At 40.2% G+C, this 21166-nt stretch overlaps 3 protein-coding genes across 3 annotated transcripts; 1 reads left to right on the top strand and 2 right to left on the bottom strand.

The window, feature by feature from the left end:
- Positions 1-734: 734 nt before the first annotated feature.
- On the bottom strand, positions 735-6693 carry cntf (ciliary neurotrophic factor). Its single transcript, XM_041984097.1, has 3 exons — positions 6141-6693; positions 3581-3889; positions 735-3489 (listed from the first exon to the last, which is right to left on the bottom strand). Exons 1-3 carry the CDS (start codon positions 6264-6266, stop codon positions 3316-3318), a joined length of 609 nt encoding a protein of 202 aa, XP_041840031.1. The 5' UTR covers positions 6267-6693; the 3' UTR covers positions 735-3315.
- A 2818-nt stretch (positions 6694-9511) lies between these two features.
- On the top strand, positions 9512-11478 carry si:ch211-113e8.11. Its single transcript, XM_041983383.1, has 2 exons — positions 9512-9974; positions 10056-11478. Exons 1-2 carry the CDS (start codon positions 9898-9900, stop codon positions 10711-10713), a joined length of 735 nt encoding a protein of 244 aa, XP_041839317.1. The 5' UTR covers positions 9512-9897; the 3' UTR covers positions 10714-11478.
- On the bottom strand, positions 11031-19854 carry si:ch211-113e8.10 (E3 ubiquitin-protein ligase ZFP91). The gene is made up of 12 exons (XM_041983382.1): positions 18995-19854; positions 18660-18697; positions 18425-18541; positions 18044-18071; positions 16641-16751; positions 16459-16551; positions 16127-16312; positions 15932-15982; positions 15597-15675; positions 13954-14068; positions 12966-13065; positions 11031-12868 (listed from the first exon to the last, which is right to left on the bottom strand). The coding sequence occupies exons 1-12, from the start codon at positions 19393-19395 to the stop codon at positions 11890-11892; spliced, it is 2298 nt and encodes a 765-aa protein (XP_041839316.1). The 5' UTR covers positions 19396-19854; the 3' UTR covers positions 11031-11889.
- Positions 19855-21166: the final 1312 nt, after the last annotated feature.

The raw sequence follows: 21166 nt of genomic DNA, 5'->3' as shown, positions 1-21166 counted from the left end.
AAACAAATAGGCAAGGCAGTTTATTTGTATAGCACATTTCATGTACAGGACAATTCAAAGTGCTTTACATAAAACAAAGACATTACAGATATTTAGAATAGTAAAAGGCATCAACACATAATCACAATAAAATAATAAATTACATTAAAATGATTAAAAGCAAGATAAGTTAAAAAAGTTACCGTGCAGATTTCATGCATAGGTGCATGAGAAAAGAAATGTTTTTAACCTGGATTTAAAAATGTCTACATTTGGTGAAAGTTTAATCTCCACTGGCAGTTTGTTCCATTTGTTTGCAGCATAACATAGCAGCATAACATAATAAAATAAGTAAAATAATGTAGCAGTTTGATAAATAGTTCTTGTTTAACGTGTCCATCCACTCCAAAATGTGTTGGTGCTCTTACTTAATGTTTGTTTCACTGTGCTGAATGATGTAGTCAAACTACAACAAAATTCACAAAGGGGACCAACTTCTCAGAACTCAACTAAAAGCTGCCTATGGGTTGCATCTCCTTATACTTGACACTGATTATATTTGAATGCAGATAAAACTCTACTCTGCATAAGCCATTTTACACTGGACAAAAATCTGACTTTTGAGTGCAATGGGAAAGCAACTTCCCCAAATGATTTAGCAGTAGTTGTGGGTTTTTATAGACTTAAACTCCATTCAGCATCAGTGGGGACATAACACTGGGGTGCATCCTGGGCTATAAGAGGGAGAACAGTCTTTAAAAAGAACTCACATTTACTCATCCTAACATCTGGAACTACCACTAGTAGAGGTTTCGTTCACTGGCGACACTCATCTTAAGTGATCTCTGGAGAAACTGCAAAAGGTTTATGTGAATCTGACATATTTTCATTGACTGATGTTGAATAAACTAGGCTGCACAAAGAGTTATCAGAGGGTGGCCGTAAAGTTATGTGCCTAGGGTAATAAATTCTTGGTAATTATTCACATTGAAAACCTAGAAACTTGTATTTTGAGGATAAATTTACGGCAGTAGATATGTATTAGAAAAGTGAAGAGAGCAATGTAGCAATTATATAGTAATAGTATTATAGTTAATTTTGTTTTGTTTTTCTTTTTTCCATTTATAGGTTTAACAATGACAATAACATTTCTTTTTAGAATTGGTGCAATCCAAAACATGTTTTCACATGAGAAATAAGCAAAATCATAATTAAGTTTTAGCCAAATGGAGACCGTCATTCTACAAAGTATTGGACTATTTTTTCCAAACAAAGCCGGTTTCAGACCAGTAACTATCCGATTTGGATCAACTAAAGAGCTTGGCATTCCAGGCAAAGTAAGTATGATGGGGTCCTGATTTTCAGACACCAAGGAGACGTTTTGGACAACCACATTAATATGTCAGCTGAGGGAAAACTTAAACTTTGTTGACTAGTCTCTATGGCGATGACACTTTATTGAAGACTCAAATTGTACTCTGCAAGGCAAATGTGCACAAAGCCACACAGGGACTGTTACTGCTCCACCATAAAGATGTAACAAATGACAATGACACTGACACAATTCACAAGTGAATCAATACTTTTGGCTACAGGGAGATAATTACACAATCTTAAAGATGAGGGTGTTGCCCTTTTTTGATTAACTACTGTTTGCTTCAAGCCACTGGTCTCACAGCAGCTGCTGGTGTAGCAAACAAAAATTTGTACCAAAGATAGAAAGATAAGTGTAAAATATTTAAAGTTAAAGAAAAAATTCATTCAGATATAAAAATATTTTTTAGCAGAAACTCAACAGCAGTGCTTTGTTGGGATATGTAGGAAACGGTGGGTTTGACTGTTGTGTGGGTCCATTTACGACTGACACATCTGCACCAAAAACTGAGCAAATACCACCAAGCAACATTATCAATATTAAAACCTTTTACTTTTAATATAAAAAAGCTTGAAAAACTTATTTTTTAAATCAGTGATGCAGACTCAGACGTACACATTCAGTTCATAATAGCATGACAACAGTCTCGACTACCCTGTATCACCTAAACCACGTACTTATACCAGTGCACCTACCAACAGCTGATCAGCTCATTAAGGCACATCTTAAATAAATAAAAACTGTATGAAAATGCCATCCTGTTTTCATGATTCATACTCATAATTGTCATGGATTTAACTGTTAATCTAGTTAAATCTTCACTGTACAGGATCCAATCCTATCTACATTATCTTCTCTTTCTCTTAACGCTGGGGCTTCATGCATTTTTAAAGACAATCTGAGTCTTTGGCTGAGGCTAATTAAATTACAGGTGCAGCTCAAGACTGGCAGGTAAGAGCAAAACATGGGGGTAAATCCTGATTAATTTCTCTTTTACATCGTCTCAATTTAACCAAATGCTATGTTGATTATTGCAGCTGCCCCTCTGATAGATGACTTCACAAGTTTGTTGTCATTTGACTGATGTGCAGACTACCTCAAAATGGGCTGGATTGTTTTATTTTTATTTCATTTGTTTACCATAGCAATGTTTGTGTGCTATGAAGCAAAGTGTTTTGTTTAAGTGGATTTAAAATATTTTAAATAAATAAAATCTATTTGAAATGAATTCATGTCAGTTTGTATTTTTAAATTATTGCTGCTGTTTTTTTTTTTTGTTTTTTTTTTATCGTTTTCCTATTGCAAACCATTTATCATGATTCTATTGATAATGCAGTACTACTGACTAAACGGAAGAAACAAAGGAATTAAGTAACAGCAATATATGTACACTTGAGGGTGCTGTTTCCTCTTTTCCTTCCTAAGATAAACATATGTGCCAAGATAGGGAGTCACAGTAGTAGAAAGAAAAAAAAAGGAGTATTTGAGATGCTACCACTTTCATGAGAATGTGCTCCTTGCTGAATGTCTCATCAGTTATCTGCAGTACATCCTGGTAGTAACATTCACACCAAACAGGTGGTACATGCAAGAATTAAAGCCTGTTAGGTATTTACAATTAAAACAAGTAGGTAGAACCTTTTTTTTTTTTTGGAAGAAAGAAAGAAATATTGCATTTGAACCTTTGAAGGAAAAACAATAAATAAATAGACTCAAAGACTCTCCTCTTTCACGTTTGTGATTGGTGAGTCTGGTGCTTTTTGTAAAAGCCTCTTGTCATTAAAGGAACCCAGTATATCTCTGTCTGTCAGTGGGGATCTGTGCCCCTCTCAGCTGACTATTACATTTTTTTCTTCTATCTGTCAGCCCCTAAGTTTGATCCTGGCTGAATACCTTGTTCCCCTTTTATCATTGTATGCTTTGTCTTTCACATTGTTCCTCACTGTCCTCCCATCTCCATCTCATCTCCGAGTATTTCTTGTGCTTCTGAATCGCATGGTCCTTGGTCGCGCTTTGGCAACCCCTGACAGCAGCTCCTGCAAGGTGCTGATGGCCGTCTTGGTCCAGTGGTCCACCTCTTTGAAGATTCTGTACACCCAAAGCTTCAGCTCAAACACAGTGGTCGGACCATCTAACTGTCAATGAGAAGATGAGAGCAGCTCTGTCTCAGCTTCTTATTTTAGCACTTTCTCTTTCACTAACACATCTGTTGACATGAGGACTTACCTCCAAGCCCTCCAAGCTAGGAGTCAAGACGGTAGTGCTGTCAGCAGCTTTGAGGAGCTCTCCAGTGCTGATTAAAAGAAATGATAATCTGTCCTTTACTGTCCTCCTCTGCTTCTCATACTCACCCTCCTCCTGACCACCCAGCTCCACCTCCTCTTTAGCGATGGCTCTCTCCAGCAAGCTGTAACACTGCAGCAAAGCAGAGTGAAGACGCCAGAGCTTGTCTCTGGTTTCCAGCTGGGAGGAAGAAGGAGGCACAGACACCAGACGGCCGTCAGCCACATCTGCAGAGAAACCCTCCCTTTTTCTCTTGAGGACCAAGGCAAAGTGAGAAGAAAACAGGGAGAAAACAAGAAAACAAATGTGAGATGTGGGATGGTGATAGTCAAAGAATGATGTCAACAAGTTAAAAGCATGGGTGGAGGTTTAAAGATGTTTTTTAATCAAATAACATTGACGTCACTTTTGAATAATTTAACCTTATAAAATGGTCACTAACCAAGCAGAAAACAATTCTCTCCTTATATGATAAGCATTTCCTCTGGCTCAATAGCAGCACTTATTTTTTAACCCATCTCCAGAGGGGGTTTCATAAAGTTAACAAGAAAAAAGTTTAAATTAATATGTTTAAGTAGCACAAACGTCCAAGAAAATTAAGGAGTAAAGAAAAAAAAAACAAAACAGTACAGAATCATTAATTATTATATGATGCTAAAAGAAAAGTACTTATTAATTTAGTTGCCAAGAGCTTCGCATTTAAAATGGTATACCTCATGCCTGTACAATGAAAACCAACGCTATAGCTAGCAAGCTAGTATGTTAGCATAAAGGACAGCGGAAAAGCTAGCCTAGCAACTTTGGTTTTTAAGCTAATTAATCCATTAAGATATAAAACAACCTATGATATGCCATCTAAACAACTGACTATGTTACAGATATTGGGTTTAAACAAATATTTATCTTTAGCAGGGCGCTTAACTTTTGCAATGACAGATATATGCAAAACTAGGATAACACAGTTCTGACTGAAATATCATCACTCTGCTTAATGTGATGTAGCCCACTTTTCAACAATTCTGGTTAAATAATTTGTAGAAAATGTGCTGTTTCATACTGCATCAAATTGTGGGTAATTGAGTTTATGACAAACTTTATGGTAAGGATATGCTGCTGAACCTAGACATGAGCAACCTGAGATCACACAGACTTGTACAGTAGGCACTAGCCATGATGGCTGCATCACTTCATCAGCCTCTCTTTTTACCCTGATGCGCCCATCACTCTGGAACAGGGTGAATCTGGACTCATCAAATCACATGACTTTGCTCCAGAGTCCAATCTTTATGCTCCCAAGCAAATGAAAGTATTGTTTTCCTGATTAACTTCCCTGATAGGTGGTATTCTTATGGCTACACAGCTGTTAAGTCCCAATCTCTTGAGTTCCCTTCACATTGTGCATGTAGAAATGCTCTTACTTCCACTATTAAACATTGATCTGAGCTCCACTGATGTTTTTTTCTTTTCACAATTGACAATCATAATCATTCAAGATTTTTTTAAAACCACATTTCTTCCTGGAAGATTGTGGTTCCCCACAATCCCTCCAGTTTTTAATAATGTCTTGGGCAGTTCTTTATCCAATTTTTGTAGTTTCAGCATCTCCTTAGATGTTTTCTTTGCTTGATGCATGCCAATAATTTGATATTTCTGAAACAGATTAACCTTTTCCACAAGATGCATCTTCAGACAAGGTTGTTTAAGTAATTAGAAGCTACTCACTGCATCAGATAGGATTAAATAACTTGTTGCCACCTGTAACATAATCATCCATGCAATAATTACCTAATGGGAGGCTCTTACCGATTTGCTTATTTAAATCCAGGTTTATTTGGTTTTTTGTGTTTTTGGGGGGGGGGGGGTCACAACATGACAAAAACAACTTCCTTTATATGATTAATTAACTATTAACTGTCTTTAAATGACTTAATTTAGGGGTGAGAACTGAACGTTTTGCTCTGGTTCTCACTGTCCCAGGACCTAAACATGACAAAGGTGAGGCAGAAAACTGGCTGAAAACCAAGCAGTTTTAGGCAGAGACAGGCTTGGGGAAAGAAGATCTGGGCTTCATGCCAACACACTGATGACTCCATGCCAGAAAAACGTCCATTTCTGCCATTTAAACAATATATACCCTGTACATTCCTGGAAATTATCTTCTGTCTCTTTTGCATGCAAATATACACCACGAAATGTTAACAATCTCTCTTTTTCTATCTTACTTTTTCACGCACCCCTTTCACCGCTCTTTTGTGTCCTCTCAAACACACATAGTCTATTAACTTCTTTGAAGTACATGCAGTGGCAGGTATGCAAACATTCACTCACACAGAAACTATTCATTTTCCATTTAACCTTGCCCTATTTCTCTCTCCTTCCCTGCCTGTATTCCCCTCGCCCCCACACCCACACACAGGGAAACACATCTCTTAGACTTTTTTTCCTCCCTTGGATCATACTGTGACCTATACAGCCAGTGGAAAAATTAAGCTCCTATACTCACATAGAGCTCCAGTAAGATGGAGCACTCCTGCTGAAGCTGCGCGGCTATAGCAGCGGTCCGGGCGGCCGACGTCCGGACAGAATCCAGGCTCGCGCCATTCATACTTCTGGTCCGTCTGCCTGCCATGATTACAGCTCCAGCTAACTCTACTGTTTGGAGTCTAAAAGAAACGTTGTTGTTGTTGTTATACAGGACAGCAACAGGTTCGCCCCTTTTTATGCTCCCTACGCCTGGCTCATCTCTACAGCTTCGGATTCCCGGTCACACTTCCAAGCCAGAGCTCGCCGCTAAGGTTCCGGTAAAATGAGTCTCTCAGTTCATCTGTCCTTATGTTACGAAGTTAGACGCCAACTCTCCGCCCTTTTCCCCCTTGGAACCTGATGCCAGGCAGGAGGAATTTCAACGGGACAGGCGGAGGAGGAGAGCCATGGAGGAGGGAGGAGCTCATCAACTTATTCGGGAGCTTATCTGATTTACTGGTAGGGACTAAAGCAATGATGGGCTAAAATTAAGTGGAAGGAATGCTGGCTGGATTATTTCAAGCTGCTTCCGCTGTCTATGTACATTCCTTTATGATAAAGTATAAACAAATATCACAGTGGAGCCATAAGTCCTTCACTTCCCCACAGGAAATGACTGGTGAACATTATGATGCTGTAAGACGTCACAAAGGTTAATGGTTGGCAGTCTTGATGAAACAAGGGCAAAAATATACTGTAAGCGATAATGCCAAAAACATGTCCAGCGTTAATGGTGCTTTTATATAAACTTTGCCCCAAAAATAAGTACATTTGTGTTTGATCAGTTATTTCTAAAATATCAACTGGTCTTGAATTATAAATCGATGGAAAGGCTGATTTGTCATCTTCACATCAAGGAATAAATAGTACGGATTATGCTTCTGTGGAGTATAGAATAGAATAGAATAGAATAGAAATACTTTATTAATCCCTTCAGAGAGCCCTCAGGGAAATTTGGGTACCAGTAGCAATACAACACCAGCAGTAAAGCAGGACAAGCACAAGACACAATATATACAGGTACAAAGCAAAATAGAGGCAAATAGAATGCAATAAATATAACAATAATAACAATAAGATAAGTTAATAAAACAATATAAACAAGCATTGCACACAGTAGAGGTGGAACAGATTCCCAGTTCACTATTGCACGTATAAGTTATAGCAACTGTTTGTATGGGTTTTTGTGCATGTGTTGTATCAGGCGGACTGCACACCTCCCTCTCCCCCCTCCTTCTCCCCCTCCTGCCTAATGAGTTGTACAGTTTGATGGCTCGGGGGACAAAGGAGTCTCTGAGCCTGTTGGTCCTACTCTTGGGGAGGAGCAGCCTGTTACTGGTCAGGCTTCTCTGTGCACTGATGACAGTGTGCAGAGGGTGACTGGCATCATTCACAATAGCCAGTAGTTTTTTTAGTGTTCTCCTCTCTGCCACTGTCACCAGGGAGTCCAGCTTCATGCCAACCACAGAGCCCACCCGCCTGATGAGTTTTTCCAGCCTGTTAGCACACCTTTTTGTCATGTTACCCCCCCCCCCCCCCAGCAGACAAAAGCATAAAAAAAGTGTACTAGCTACCACAGACTGATAGAACATCCACAGGAGTTTGCTGCAGATGTAAAAAGATCTCAGTCTTCGCAGGAAGTACAGACGGCTTTGGCCCTTCTTGTACAGGTGATTTGTACAGCATGTCCAGTCCAGCTTGTTATCCAGCCACAACCCGAGGTACCTGTAGTTGTCTACAATCTCTACCTTATCGTCCCTGATGGTCACTGGACGTGGTTGTGGGCTGGACTTCCTGAAGTCAATAACCAGCTCCTTAGTCTTTGAGGTGTCAAGATGGTTCATCTGACTCCAGGTGACAAAGTCACTGACCAGATTCCTGTACTCATCCTCTCCATCATCCCTGATACACCCCACGATGGCTGTGTCATCTGCAAACTTCTGGATGTGACACAGCTCTGAGTTGTAACAGAAGTCTGAGGTGTAGAGTGTGAAGAGGAGGGGGGCCAGCACCGTCCCCTGGGGTGCTCCTGTGCTGCTAATAACAGTGTCAGATGTAGTGTCCTTTAGCCTGACGTACTGCGGTCTCTCTGTGAGGTAGTTACCAATCCAGGACACCAAGCAGGGGTCCACCTGCATTTCCCTCAGTTTGTCCAGAAGCATCAGGGGCTGGATTGTGTTGAAGGCACATGAAAAATCCAAGAAGAGGATCCTCACTGTGCCCCTCCCCTTATCCAGATGAACTTGGACACGGTGTAGGAGGTAGAGAATAGCATCCTGCACACCCACACCTGCGCGATAGGCAAACTGTAGGCAAGTAAGTAAGCAACAAAATTAAACATGTGGGTTGTGCCCCCCCAAAATGTGCCAAAATCATCTGCAATCTACATTACCTACAAAAAAATAAGGAATATCTGGATTTTTGTATGATGATAGAATGTACCTAAATGTACCATACCTTTACAGGGGAATTTAATTTTACCTGCTCTAAATTTTACACACACATATACAACTGTTCAATCTATTACCACTTAACTACTAACTAATTAACATGCCAGTACCTAACAAGGTAATTAACTGCCAACAAATAAATAAATAAATAAAAAAAAATTAAATTAAATTAAATTAAATTAAATTAAATTAAATTAAATTAAATTAAATTAAATAAAGCCCCAAAAGAAGTGTCTAAACCATGAATCAACTAGTAAATGTTCTGGTCCAATGACAACTTGTAATCAGTCATTTTCATAATACTTTTCACATTTTAACATCATAACACCAAGACAGCACCGAACACATGACAAGTCATTGAGACATTGACATTTTATGTTGCAGTATAGCCACCACTTTTGTTAGCTCTTCACACTGTACACATCTGTCTTCGGTTATAACACCATAGATGCCATCTCCAGAAGTTTTTTGATGGCACTGCCATTGTTGGTTATGTCAGAGGGAAACAAACTGGAGTACAGAGGGCTTTGTTACCTGGTGTGGAGCCAATACACTTCACATCAACACCAAACCAAAAGAAATTATGATCAAAACAGAAAGAAAAATCATGTCCAGCTCTGTCCTGGGCTGCCCGCTGGACTCAGGAATGAGAGGAAGATGTTGACTAAGCTGACATTTATCTAAAAAGCAGGGCGTCCACCATTCATTCATTCATTCATACAACAATCAGATTCTTCAATGACAACAACTAACCTGTAAATTATTCATGTGCACAATTACTATTTCATACCCTTCCCTCTTGGGGTTTCACCATGTTGTGGTTTTTCTATTGTTCTGTTTTTATAATGTACTATTCTTCTGAAGCTGCTGGGTGGACTGTTGGGTCTTTTGAGTTTTTTTCTCTGTGACCCTGTGGCTTGGTGGAGATCTGCAATCTCAGGTTGCTTCTAGTTGTGAACTGTATTTTTGTTTCACAGTTTGTGCTTTCAATGATGAGCGCTGTTTAAAATTTCTGGTTGTAATACTACGCCTGTCCTGCAGGTGTCAGTGCAGGGACGTAGAACATACAGAGGCAGCAAGTAGTAATAGCAGCAGCTATCCAGTAGACTAACATTGGTGTTTTTTGAAGAAATTTTACAAAGTAAAATGAAAATAATTGCGTATATATTCCTTTAGGTTATTTGAATAACTTAATATCTTCACCCAGTAAGGAATAGTCATCCAGGAATTCCATTATTGCTCTATATTTTGAGACCGATCTGTTAGGCTAACTAGCTTACCTCCAGCATGAACTCCCTGGTTGACTACGGAGTTTCCTCTGATAGCGACGGAGAGGTAGACGATGTAAACAGTGGCAAAGCTGAGTGAGTAGACGTTAGCTAAGGTAAAATTGTAGTAAGTTATTTTATTCTTCTCTTCTAACTCCTTTTTGCTTTGTATTCAAGCGTCGTTGAGGATTTTGGTGATAAGGAGGCAGCAGCTGTCAAAAAATCTCGCAACTTTTTGCTGGAGTCTGGTTCAGCTTCAAGCGAATCAGAACCAGATGACGATCAAGATCCCCCATCATCACCACCCCACCCCCAAACACCTTCTGCATCCTACCAGCCCATCCTCCCTGCGCCTTCCTTAGATTCCCTGAACCCGACTAAGCTACCCTCTCCGTCTCTGTCCACCTGCTCTGACAGCAGTGTGTTCGCCAATCCCTTCAAAGCTCAGGCCGACCAGAGACTCAGCGCCTTGCAGAAACACGTCCCCCTCACAATGCAGGCCAAACCCTCCCAGATAGGCGGCAAAAGGATATGTGTGTCATACAGAAAAGATGGAAGGTGCAGGTTTGGGATCAAATGCAAGTTTGCTCATGATAGTGACCTCCAGATTCCAGTTGCTCCCAGTGACTGTCATCCACCTGTGAGTGAAGAAACCCCAGAGGCAGCTCAAGCTGTGGGATCACAAAACCTCCAACAGGACTCTAAAGAGGAAGCGTCAGAGGGGCAGCCAGTGAAGAAGAGGAGAGTTGGACTGAGTAACACTTTGATTCCTCCTAAAAGAGCTTTGAAGCAATATACAACACAGAGGGACAGAGAGCGGATCAGTATGTCTTGATGTTTTAAGAAACTAAAATAAAGTCTATGGAGATTTGTTTAGAATTTAAGCATGTGTTTAAAGAATAAACTAATGACTAATTTGCCTGATATCAGACATAACTGTGGATGTTCAGGACCAGGTAGATGACTTGCACCTGCAGTAATATATCCGACATGCTTTGCTCTAAGGTTATTTCCTTAATACACAAACTTAAAGTGCAATGCATTGATACATACTACTGATAAACAGTACAGTTGCTCCTGTTGAATAGGAGAAAAACATGATGGGTAGACCCCAAATCTGTGTTTTCGAACAATAACTGTTGACACACTGAATAAATGTCAAGACATTTATTTACATCTTATACCTGGACAGTTTTTATAGTTTGTGCTAGAACAAATCTAAGGTGAGCGGTTATAAGGTTCTACGTAGTTTTGCTCATCAAGACATTACATTTCAAAGGTTATTAACAAATCAGTGACTGTTAATGTGATTCACTTTGAGAAAGGTCCACGTTTGGCTGCTGAGGATGATGTTAGAGGGAATCGGGAGTATACAGGTTTTTATTTTTTCATAACTCTAGATCAATTTTGATTAACAACTGAACTAATGTCATCAATGTGGGTTTACTGGCTGCCTAAATCTGAAATGTGCACCACGTGACTGTTTACGGGTATGGCAAGAATCTGTTTTCATCCTTACTTTTAGGGTTTGACATGTTAGCTCATATTTTTCTTTTAACCTTATCTAATAAAGATCCATTAAAATGTGATAAACTAAAAAGTTTGTCCAGTGTTTTGAACTGAATTTACTCACCCTATACACAAAAAGTTTGTGACTTTATAATGTGTGTTGTGTTAATTCATTACATAAATTAAATTCATATATTCCAACTTATCTGATACCACATATTAGACATTTGATTTATTACGTTACTCCTCAGAGCTGGGCTATACTATTGCATAATGTCAACATAAACCTATCAATATACACACTCAAACGACTAGTTACAGGGCTGTTATGTACAAAGTTGACAACATACACAAACATATCTTTCCCTGATACAGATATTCTAAAAAGCTACCAAGTATGAAAATGAGTGAACAGTACACATATTTGTGATCCTACATTTACCTCAAACATGGCAAAACAGTGTGTCTGGTATTTAGCTTCTGCTTTGTGTGAATCTTTGTTTCACATGAGGCCCTGCTGGACATGTCTCTCAGGGCCATCAGCCAGCACTTCCCCCTGTCCTGTCTCATCCCAGACCACACTGTCCTCCCCCACAACTTCTGTCTGTTGAAGAGAGCTGCCTGTCGGAGAGGAAGAAGAAGAGAGCACAGGATTGTCCAGAATAAAACGGTCTCCGTTGGTGGAGGCTGGATTCTGGGACTGGGAGGTGGAGAGGAGAGGAGGGCTTGGAGTGGCTGTCTGTAGGGTCTGAAGCTGCTGAGAGGTTGCTAAGATGGGGATCTGCTGAATGTGGGTCTGTGACTGACTGACAGGCTGGAAGGTCATCTGTAGGATTTGTGTCTGCCCCTGGCTCTGCTGCTGGGAGGAGAACGACTGAAGAGGCTGGAGCTGGGGCTGATGCTGGGTCACCACCGAGCTGGAATGAAGGGTCAACTGCTGCGCCTGCTGAGCAGTCTGCACAAACTGGACGGGCATCTGGAGCTGGAGGTGAGTCTGCTGCTGGTTCTCAGCCGGTGAAGGGGGGTCAATAGGTGACAGGGCAATTGTTACTGGCACCTGCATGGTATGGAGGCTCTGGTCTTGCCCAAGCAAAACCACCTGATGACTCACTTGCTGGGTCACATGACTCATCTGTGACACCTGAGCCATATGTTGCCCATCCTGACCCAGATGATCCACCTGACCGTCTTGCCCAACATGGCTCACGTCCATGCTGGTGACCTCTGCCTGCATTGGGTTTCCCTGCAGCTCCAGCAAGGAGGCAGGGGTTGTGATCAGGGCACCGGCATTGGCTGCTAGCGCCTCAGCGATTAGCACTTCTGGGTGACTCTTAGCCTTGTGTGCCACCACGCAGTCCTTCTTCTCAAATTTCTTGCCACAAATGGAGCAGGAGAACTGATAGGTGGCATCAGCGTCATGCTTCTTCATGTGCCAGTTCAGAGATGCCTTCTGGCGGCATGTGAAGCCACAGATCTCACACCTATTAACAACAAAGAATAAGGGAGGTAAGAATAATTAACATCTGCAAAACACCAAGGCAGCAAACACTAAGAAACTATGAAAAGAGATGTACTAACTGTAGGGGTTTCTCTCCAGTGTGTATCATGCGATGCACAGCCAGATTGTGGGAGCTCTTGAAGGCACGAGCACAGAACTCACAGATGTAATCCCTCTGGTCTGTATTGGAAAAAAAAACATATACACCAATGTTTCCCCTACAAAATTTTGTAGCTGTGTGAAGTTGTGGCACTTTACAGGGGCTGGTCTAATGTGGTCTAGGTTCCCAAGAATTCAGTAAAAAAGCCCTTTACACATATGTTCGGCGTTTTTTAAAATACGTGTTGATAACACTTTAGAGAAGTTCTTTCTAACATAGCACTGTTGTCGCTGGAAACCAACTAATCAGAGGATTAGACACATAAACCACAGTCTCCATTTCCAGAGTGTCTCGAGCGAGTGAGGACTGTTTAGTCGAGTGTAGAGACAGAATTGAGAGCAAATATATATATATATATATATATATATATATATATATATATATAAACACAGTGGATTGATGGGCTCTCATGAGGGTGATTCTGTTTACAAATACTGTGTTATTCCCTCGCAGTGCAGAAATGCCACTAATGTGTTTCCATTAATAGTTTACTCTCTCTAATCACGTACATTCGCCCGGTGTTTACCATGCTCGTACTGTTTTCATGCGCTCGGTCAGTTTTCAAGCGTGAACCTTTTGGAAACGCCGTATTGGAATGTTTATTCAACTTATACTAAACTTTAGATAATTCAACTTATCTAAAGCAACTTATCTGCAGCTACCTCTCCACTCTACGGACTCCACAACGGACTTCACGTGCAGAGCAGACGTCTGATAGCAGAGTAGCCTACTGCTGCAGAGCTTCTGGAGGCCGCAATGTCAGTTCAATTTTGAAATTTTGACATCCATGTGAAAAGATGCAACTTTCTGCATTTTGGAGGTGTGGAGCTAATGTAGGGGAAATGCTGCACACTAACTACTCCATTACAACTCAAAATGATCTAACATCAAACCTCATCTGTGTGTACCTGTGTGGTGCTTTGCATGACGCAGCAGCTGCTTCTGTAGACGGAAGAGCCTCCCGCAAGAAGGGTGAGGACAAACATACTTCTTCTTGAGTAAGTGCTGGTACTTTATATGGTGCTGGTATGGAAAAAAAGCAGGATGAAAAATTCAGAGTGAAAACATGGAAAAACATTTCCTTTTACATACTATATTTCTGTGTTCTATTTTCTTCAATATAAACATATATTTCTAAAACATTACTGATTAAAAACACCAGTGCTTTTTATATAGATTACATATTAAAGATGGATGGTAACCACCTTGCATGTACATTTTCAAAGCTTTGACTTTAGTATTTTAGCCACACCATCTTGGTTTCCAAACAAATGCAGTTTTATATTTAATGTCTTTTTCATAATGGAGGTACTAAGTCCCACCTCTGTATGGGTTAGCTGATGTTGTTACTGTTGATTTAATGGATGAATAAACATTATGAAAAGATGTGATAATATAAATTATAAAACTTTCCTAAGTAATTTTCAGTTACTTTTTACTAAGTACCCTAAATATGGGGGAACAAAAATATAACATTGCTTATTGTTCATGTTTAGGGGCAGTAATAAGAGAACAGACAGCACAGCTTACCAAACATAGCACAAAAAATATGGCAATTTGTGTTTGGTCAATTATTTCTCTCCTTTAATCATACCAATTGGTGTTGTATTATGTCATTGGAAAGCCTGACTAGTCACCTTTACAATTAGGAAAACCTTGTAAAGATCACACATTCATGGAATGAGCAGCAAATCTGAAGGTGTGGGTAGTGCTCCCAAAAATGTGCCAAAACCCCCTTTAATATTCTCCTGTTAGTATTCACTCTGCCAGGTGTACGACAGTCACAGATGTATCACTGCCATCTGAATGGCACCTTACTGCCAGATAGACGTTGGCGAGCTGGTGGCGATTCCAGAATCTGGGGGCCTAATAACGTTCACTCACACAGAGACACAATAATCTCTTCTACTCCCAAATTCTGGAGGTATTTTGTGATGGACTGGCTTGCCATGAGTCCAGACCTTAATCCAGGTTAACACTTGTGTGATCAGCTTGGGTGTGCTGTATGTGCTAGAATGACCAACACAACCATGACAGTTGAGCTTCAACAACTCCTGGTTGAGGAATGCTGAATGAGGATGCCATCCCACATCCAAATGTGACCAATTGTTGTGGCTGCATATGGAGCTTCCATTCACTGCCTGCCAGTGTAAAATTAATAAAATGCATAAATGGCCATTCTGTGTTGTTTTTTCCGTATCATTGTAGGATAGTGCAATCATTCAATACACCAAGCACCTCAGAACAAAGGTGAATACCAGCAGGAGAATATTGCGGGGATATTGGCATATATTGGGGGTGTGCGATATAAGGAGGAGAAGATAAAATGAACTTGACTATTTTGGGAGGGTCAAGTTAAGGGGGAGCACCACCCCTCCTAAAATAAGGTAAGAGGAAACACTTTGTGGTAAAATAATAGTATACATGATAATAATATAACATGCATAGTCACCATTGGCCTTAAAACAGAGAAATCTAGAACTGAGTGTGGAAAAGTGCTCTGAATGACTCTCAGTGACGGACACAAACAAAAAGTAAGTGTGTGCGGTACCTGAAGGTATCGAGGATGAGCCAACACGGTCCCGCATCCTTCCATTTCACAGCGCACATACTGCACGGGGGGCTTCTTCCTGAAAGAGTCAAACACAAAATACAACAAAACAAAATATGAACCCAATGGCCACCTCTTCACTAAAGCTCCTAGTCTACAGCTAAACATGTTTACATCCTCATATGCTTATTTCTACTGTATTTTCACTCTGCAGCATGACATACTTAAGGAAAAGCAATAGAAAAAGTTCTAAAACTGAGAAAAAGAAGCTTTTATGATTTTATATAAAGGAATCCTACTAATTTAAGATTATAAAGCAAACACATGATTCTTACCGTCTCTTTGGTAGCCGTGGCGTTTTGTCATCTTTTTTCCGGCGGCCTCTCCTGACACAGCGAGAGCAAAGAAAGTTATTTAAGACGTCTGTTCAGTAACCACAAACATTTAGATGGAAGCTGAAGTGATGCAGTGGGGGAATAAAAAAGGGCTTTTACTGATGGCCCTTCCTACATGTCTAATACTGCTCTTACTTCCTGGGTCCATCTGGATCTTCAGCTACTTCTTCTTCCAGCTTCACTTCCTCTTGGACACTCTCCATGTTGTCTGAACCTTCCACTTTTATCTCAGGGACCTCTTTTTCTTTCTTAGGCGCTTTATCCTTTTCCCTCTTTTCTTTTTGTTTTGGAGGGACTCTGCGTTTTGGTTTAGGGCCATCCCTTGGATTAAAAAAAAAAAAAAAAAAGAATTTACTAGCAAACATAATGATGGTCCTACTGTCTAATTATGACTGAATATTTGGGAAGAAAGTGAGTTTATGCAAACAGCAGTGCACCTCCAATCCCTTCCATACACACATACATACCTTTCAGCCCTTGGGTCATAACTCTGGTCATTTAAGTCGTCTTTGAAGGGAAGATCTTCATCGCTGCTTATACTCTCTTCCTCCTCTACACCGCTGATAAAAAAGCAAAACATTACTTCAAGCATCATCTTAAACTTTTTAGCCCAGAGTAAAGTGGTGTGCTTGCACTTCATCAAGTGTACCTCTGACTCTGTGGCTGGTAGCTGAGATCATTTGGGTCGTCCTGAAATGAGGGGTCTTCTTCATCCAGGATTTGCTCAGGTGCCTCTTCAAATTCCTCCTCTTTCTTTTCACTGAGTGATCACAAAGTTTGGTTAATGCTTCTTCATTAGATCGAAGACTCCCCAAAACTTTAGCTGAAGGCCATTTTTATGTATGTTCAAACAATGGTGAATGAAAAAAGTTTCAGTATATTACAGAACTACTAAATGTTGGAAAGAGACAACAGGCTGGAGGATTACATGTGTATGTCCACTGAACTGAGTTTATAGACTGTCAAAGATATGAAATCCAGAATGGAAAAGAAGGTTGAGGTAAGAAAACCTGATTCAATTACAGTTTGTTACACTTCAGCTTACATTGTGCAGGTGCTATAATGTGTAAATATAGCAAATCAAGCAGAACAGCAGATGCTGTCTTGCCACAACTTGTATTTTAACTGATTTTACTTATCTTCTTCACTTAAGTCCCTCTTCAATGAGCTCCGACACAGAGGGGATAGGTTAGAGTACTGAATTACATTTGATGATGCAGGGCTGTCTGAGGCCCCAAAGATAAGAGCCCGACCGATTGATCGGCCGGCTGATTAAATCGGTCGATTATAGCATTTTCAAAAATAATCATTTTTACCAATTTTTACTGAGTTTTACAGATTAAACACTGATATATTCTTCATTACTCATAAAACAGTAAATATTAAGTGTGGGAAGTAGCGCAGAATTATGTTGTTGTGCTGTTTGTCCACTAGATGGAGCTCTGACTCCAATCAACCCTCCATCCTCAGTAACTACAGCAGTAGCCACAGCTAGGCAACACTACAGAGGAGGGCAGAGCGGCGCTGAAGACAGCTGAAGACGTTTCTAATGAAATTAAGAAGGACAGGGCTGACTCCTGCTGTGATCAGATCCCCAAGACACCGTTTCCTTACAGCAGACCAGATAGATATTTATACTTTTAATATTTTTATTTTAAGAGACAGAAATTAGGGAGTTCGTGATCGTATAGAGTGGGGGTGTAAAGTGCTCTGTTTGTGCATGTTTGTGACTGCATGTGAGAGAGATAGAGTGTTTTATTTATTTTTTTTAATTGTTTTGTTAATTTGATGTGTGAAGGCTTGTTTTTACTTTAATATATATAAAATGTTTTTACCAAGTAAAGCACTTTGTGTTGCTTTATAAATAAAATTGATTTGATTTAGCCTAGCTTAAGTTACTGGCTGTCTATGTTAGTAATAGCATTGCTGTGGTTATCCCAACCCAGCATAGCATTAGCTAACAGCTTAAAAGCCAGTAACTGCAGAAATACCGCAAGTGTACAAAATATTGGCACAGATAATGGCACAGATCATAACCAAAAAGGGACTTACTTTTCCTTAGTGTTTTCCCCTTCATCCACTGTTGCATGACAGAGAAAAGTATAAGATTTCAAATTACAACAACACTCTTTTCCATTAATATTGTCATACAAATTTATTTGCAGCATGCGGACATAAAGCAATCGTCTCACTGCAATCTTATTTAGTCTCTGCATTGTTGCATTGTGATGTGTTGAAAATATTGAGATGTGGTCATGATTAAACGGGACCAAGATTTTTTGGCCACAACCAATCCATAAAGAAAATTACACTGAATTAGATGCCACAAAGTTTTAACAACCTCAGCAGGCCCTTTTAGCCCTTCTATGTCTGCATGATTTGATTTGTGGGTTAAAGCGCCCACAAACAGCTCAGTGTCTACAGGTTTCTCACCAGCTGGATTCTCCATCCCAGGTTCAGTCTTACACACAGGCTTGGCAGAAGCTCTGATGGCCCTGCCAGCTGGGGGCTTGGCACCAGTCTGTGCTGGGGGGCGTCTAGACGGAAGAGCTGGAGCAAAGGAGTCGAGGCATGGAGTTAAATATTCTTATGTGCCATGAAGTGCACACTTACAACAGCTCTGTGTGAATTTGCACATAACTGTTCATGTATAAATTAGGCTGATTACCTTGAGCATCTGTGGCAGGTTTCTTGTGGTCTTCTAAACTAGAGGAAGGAGGAGAAAAAAGTGAGATCTTACAATTTGTTTGCCTCCTGAGGAATATAGCATCAGTAATCATAACCTTAGAAGTTGAAGTACTTAATGTGTGCGCTTAATTGTGGACAGGTAAGTTTTACTCCACCCATGTTGTCAACAGAGAGGGGACGAGTCATGCTGAAGGCGTGCGTTTGACAGGAACCAAACCCCCCGGAACATGTTCAGTCTGCAAGGCTCATAATAAACAAATGTGCTGGTCTTATAGACTGTAACAAACAGGTAGGGTTGTCCAACGGAAAACTTACTCTGTGCCTTGAAGGCTGTCTCCTGCGACCCCTTCTCCACCTTCAACCAGACCCGCAGAATCCAAATTTTTCTTCCGCCTGGAGTTGGAAACTTTCCTCCGCTTGGTCACACCGCTGTCTGGGCTCGGTTCGTCGTCGTCGTCATCACTCTTGGAGTCCTTTAGCCAGGCAGGTACTGCCCTCGTTGACCTGTCTCTTAAAACCCGTCCTGAGGTCAGTGGGCTCGACGCAGCTCCGTTAACGTCTGTAGCAGGAGCGGAGAGGCTGGACCTAGGTCGGCCTGCTCCCCGCTCTCTGAGCCCCCTCCGCGGTGTACCGGCCACACTGGTGGCCGGGGTCTGCTCCGAGGCCTTGTCCTCCATCGGCTCTTCACCTTTATTTACATCGGCGGCCGGTTCCATCACCGTAGGGACACTACAGCCTACCTCAAATTTCTCTTGAAGTCACGCAGGTTTACATGCAAAGTGAGGAAAAACTGACCACATCTGTTTTAAAGACGGTTTGGTTGCAAGCGGCCCTTATCGTACAGTGTTGCATTTTTCTGTTGGCTTCGTCGGAAATTAAATGCTTATATTTATTGATAAGAAACTTTAAACTTTTCTTAATTATCTATTCAACAATAAACTGATATAATTTTAAAGAAGCAGACCCTATTTTCTCGCTCTTAAAGCCATAGTAAACCTACTTATTCGCCCGGGCCTAGAGCGCAACCATTTTGTGCGCTTTGTTGCGTCTCCTTTAAGCCAAATATAAACCGAGGATACGTTCAAGAGCGGCAACGCGCTTCAGCAGCTAACACAACCATCTGGATTTCCCTCAGCGCTGCTCTTAGTTTAACTGGTTTGTTTATAAATCTACGAAAGCAGCAGGAGCCGTGCAACAGCAGCGCACACACAGATGTGGACTAGTGCATGCTGGGAGCTGTAGTTAAAATGAGTTCATCACAGCCTGGATTAGGTTTTGAGGATGTTTCTTTAATGTGCTTTCGCAGTTTTTAAATATAAGGCAGGAATATAATACCACCAATTAATTTTTAGTCGAATTTGAATTTAAGATAATTATGAGTAATAATCAAAATTATATTAATCGAAAAATGTAGCATGGTAGGAACATTTTCCATAGCTATTATTTTTCCTGGTTCAAGTGGCATTACAATTATCAGTATATTTTCAGTGGGCCTATTATAATTCTAGTCTTTAGGATTTTATTTTATTTTATTAATTTTATTATTATTTTATATAGTTCTTTATTTTATGCTGCAATTAATAACACACCATCTATGTCGCAAATATTTTCTTCTCTCGTGAACTGACTTCTTATTTAAACCTTAGAAATACTGAGTGTGTTTTACATTGCAACTGTAATCTGCACTGACCATGGAGCTAACATGGCTGCCACTGAAAACCTGCACTGACTGGTCTGAACAGCAGCCATGCTGCAGACTGCTGTGATGAAGTGTATTTACCACCAGATGGCAACATTATTCCACACAGGCTTAAAGTCTACTGTAAATGACTTCCGCCATTATTTAGAATAATAAAACTGGAATGGGGTTTAATTGGTTGTAATGCTGGAGAAAATATTTGGGGGAAATACCCCTATAATTGATTAAATAACTGCCCCTGAAGTGAGCTTTTTCTGGATACATTTTCATTGATTTTCCCAATTATAAGCATGTCCCTTTGCTCTGTTTTGCTTGGTTTTTAACTGCATTTAAACAATTTTAGTATATCACTGTGTCTATTCATTTTTTTCAATTCAACCTTTATTAAGTCACATAATAAACACAAATGTGTTTAGTTCAAACATTATATTTCATTATAAAATGACTGAAAAGGCACAAGGTGATAAATTTTTTGTATTTAAGCCTGTCCTATTTAACAAACAAAGCTACCCGTCAACATGTTTTTTTTTTGTTTGTGTAATAAAGCAGAACAATAAAATAAACAACACCAAATCATTCACAAACGATTACTCTTAGAGCCTTAAAAAATCCCTTTAGAAACCATCTTTTTGAAACCTAAAAATGACCCACAGGTTCTTAAATTTATATTAGCATCATTACATAATGAAACCCCAACAACAGAAATAGCCTACATCTCTTTTTTCTTTTTTAGACGTTGACAACTGTCTGTGGGGTCTGAAGTAAACATTCTTCAAATAAGTTATTTT

The sequence above is a fragment of the Melanotaenia boesemani genome, chromosome 4, assembly GCF_017639745.1.
Source record: "Melanotaenia boesemani isolate fMelBoe1 chromosome 4, fMelBoe1.pri, whole genome shotgun sequence".
In the NCBI taxonomy this organism is placed as follows: domain Eukaryota; kingdom Metazoa; phylum Chordata; class Actinopteri; order Atheriniformes; family Melanotaeniidae; genus Melanotaenia; species Melanotaenia boesemani.
Note: the sequence above shows the minus strand (reverse complement) of the source record. Positions and strands in the feature narration are given on the sequence as shown.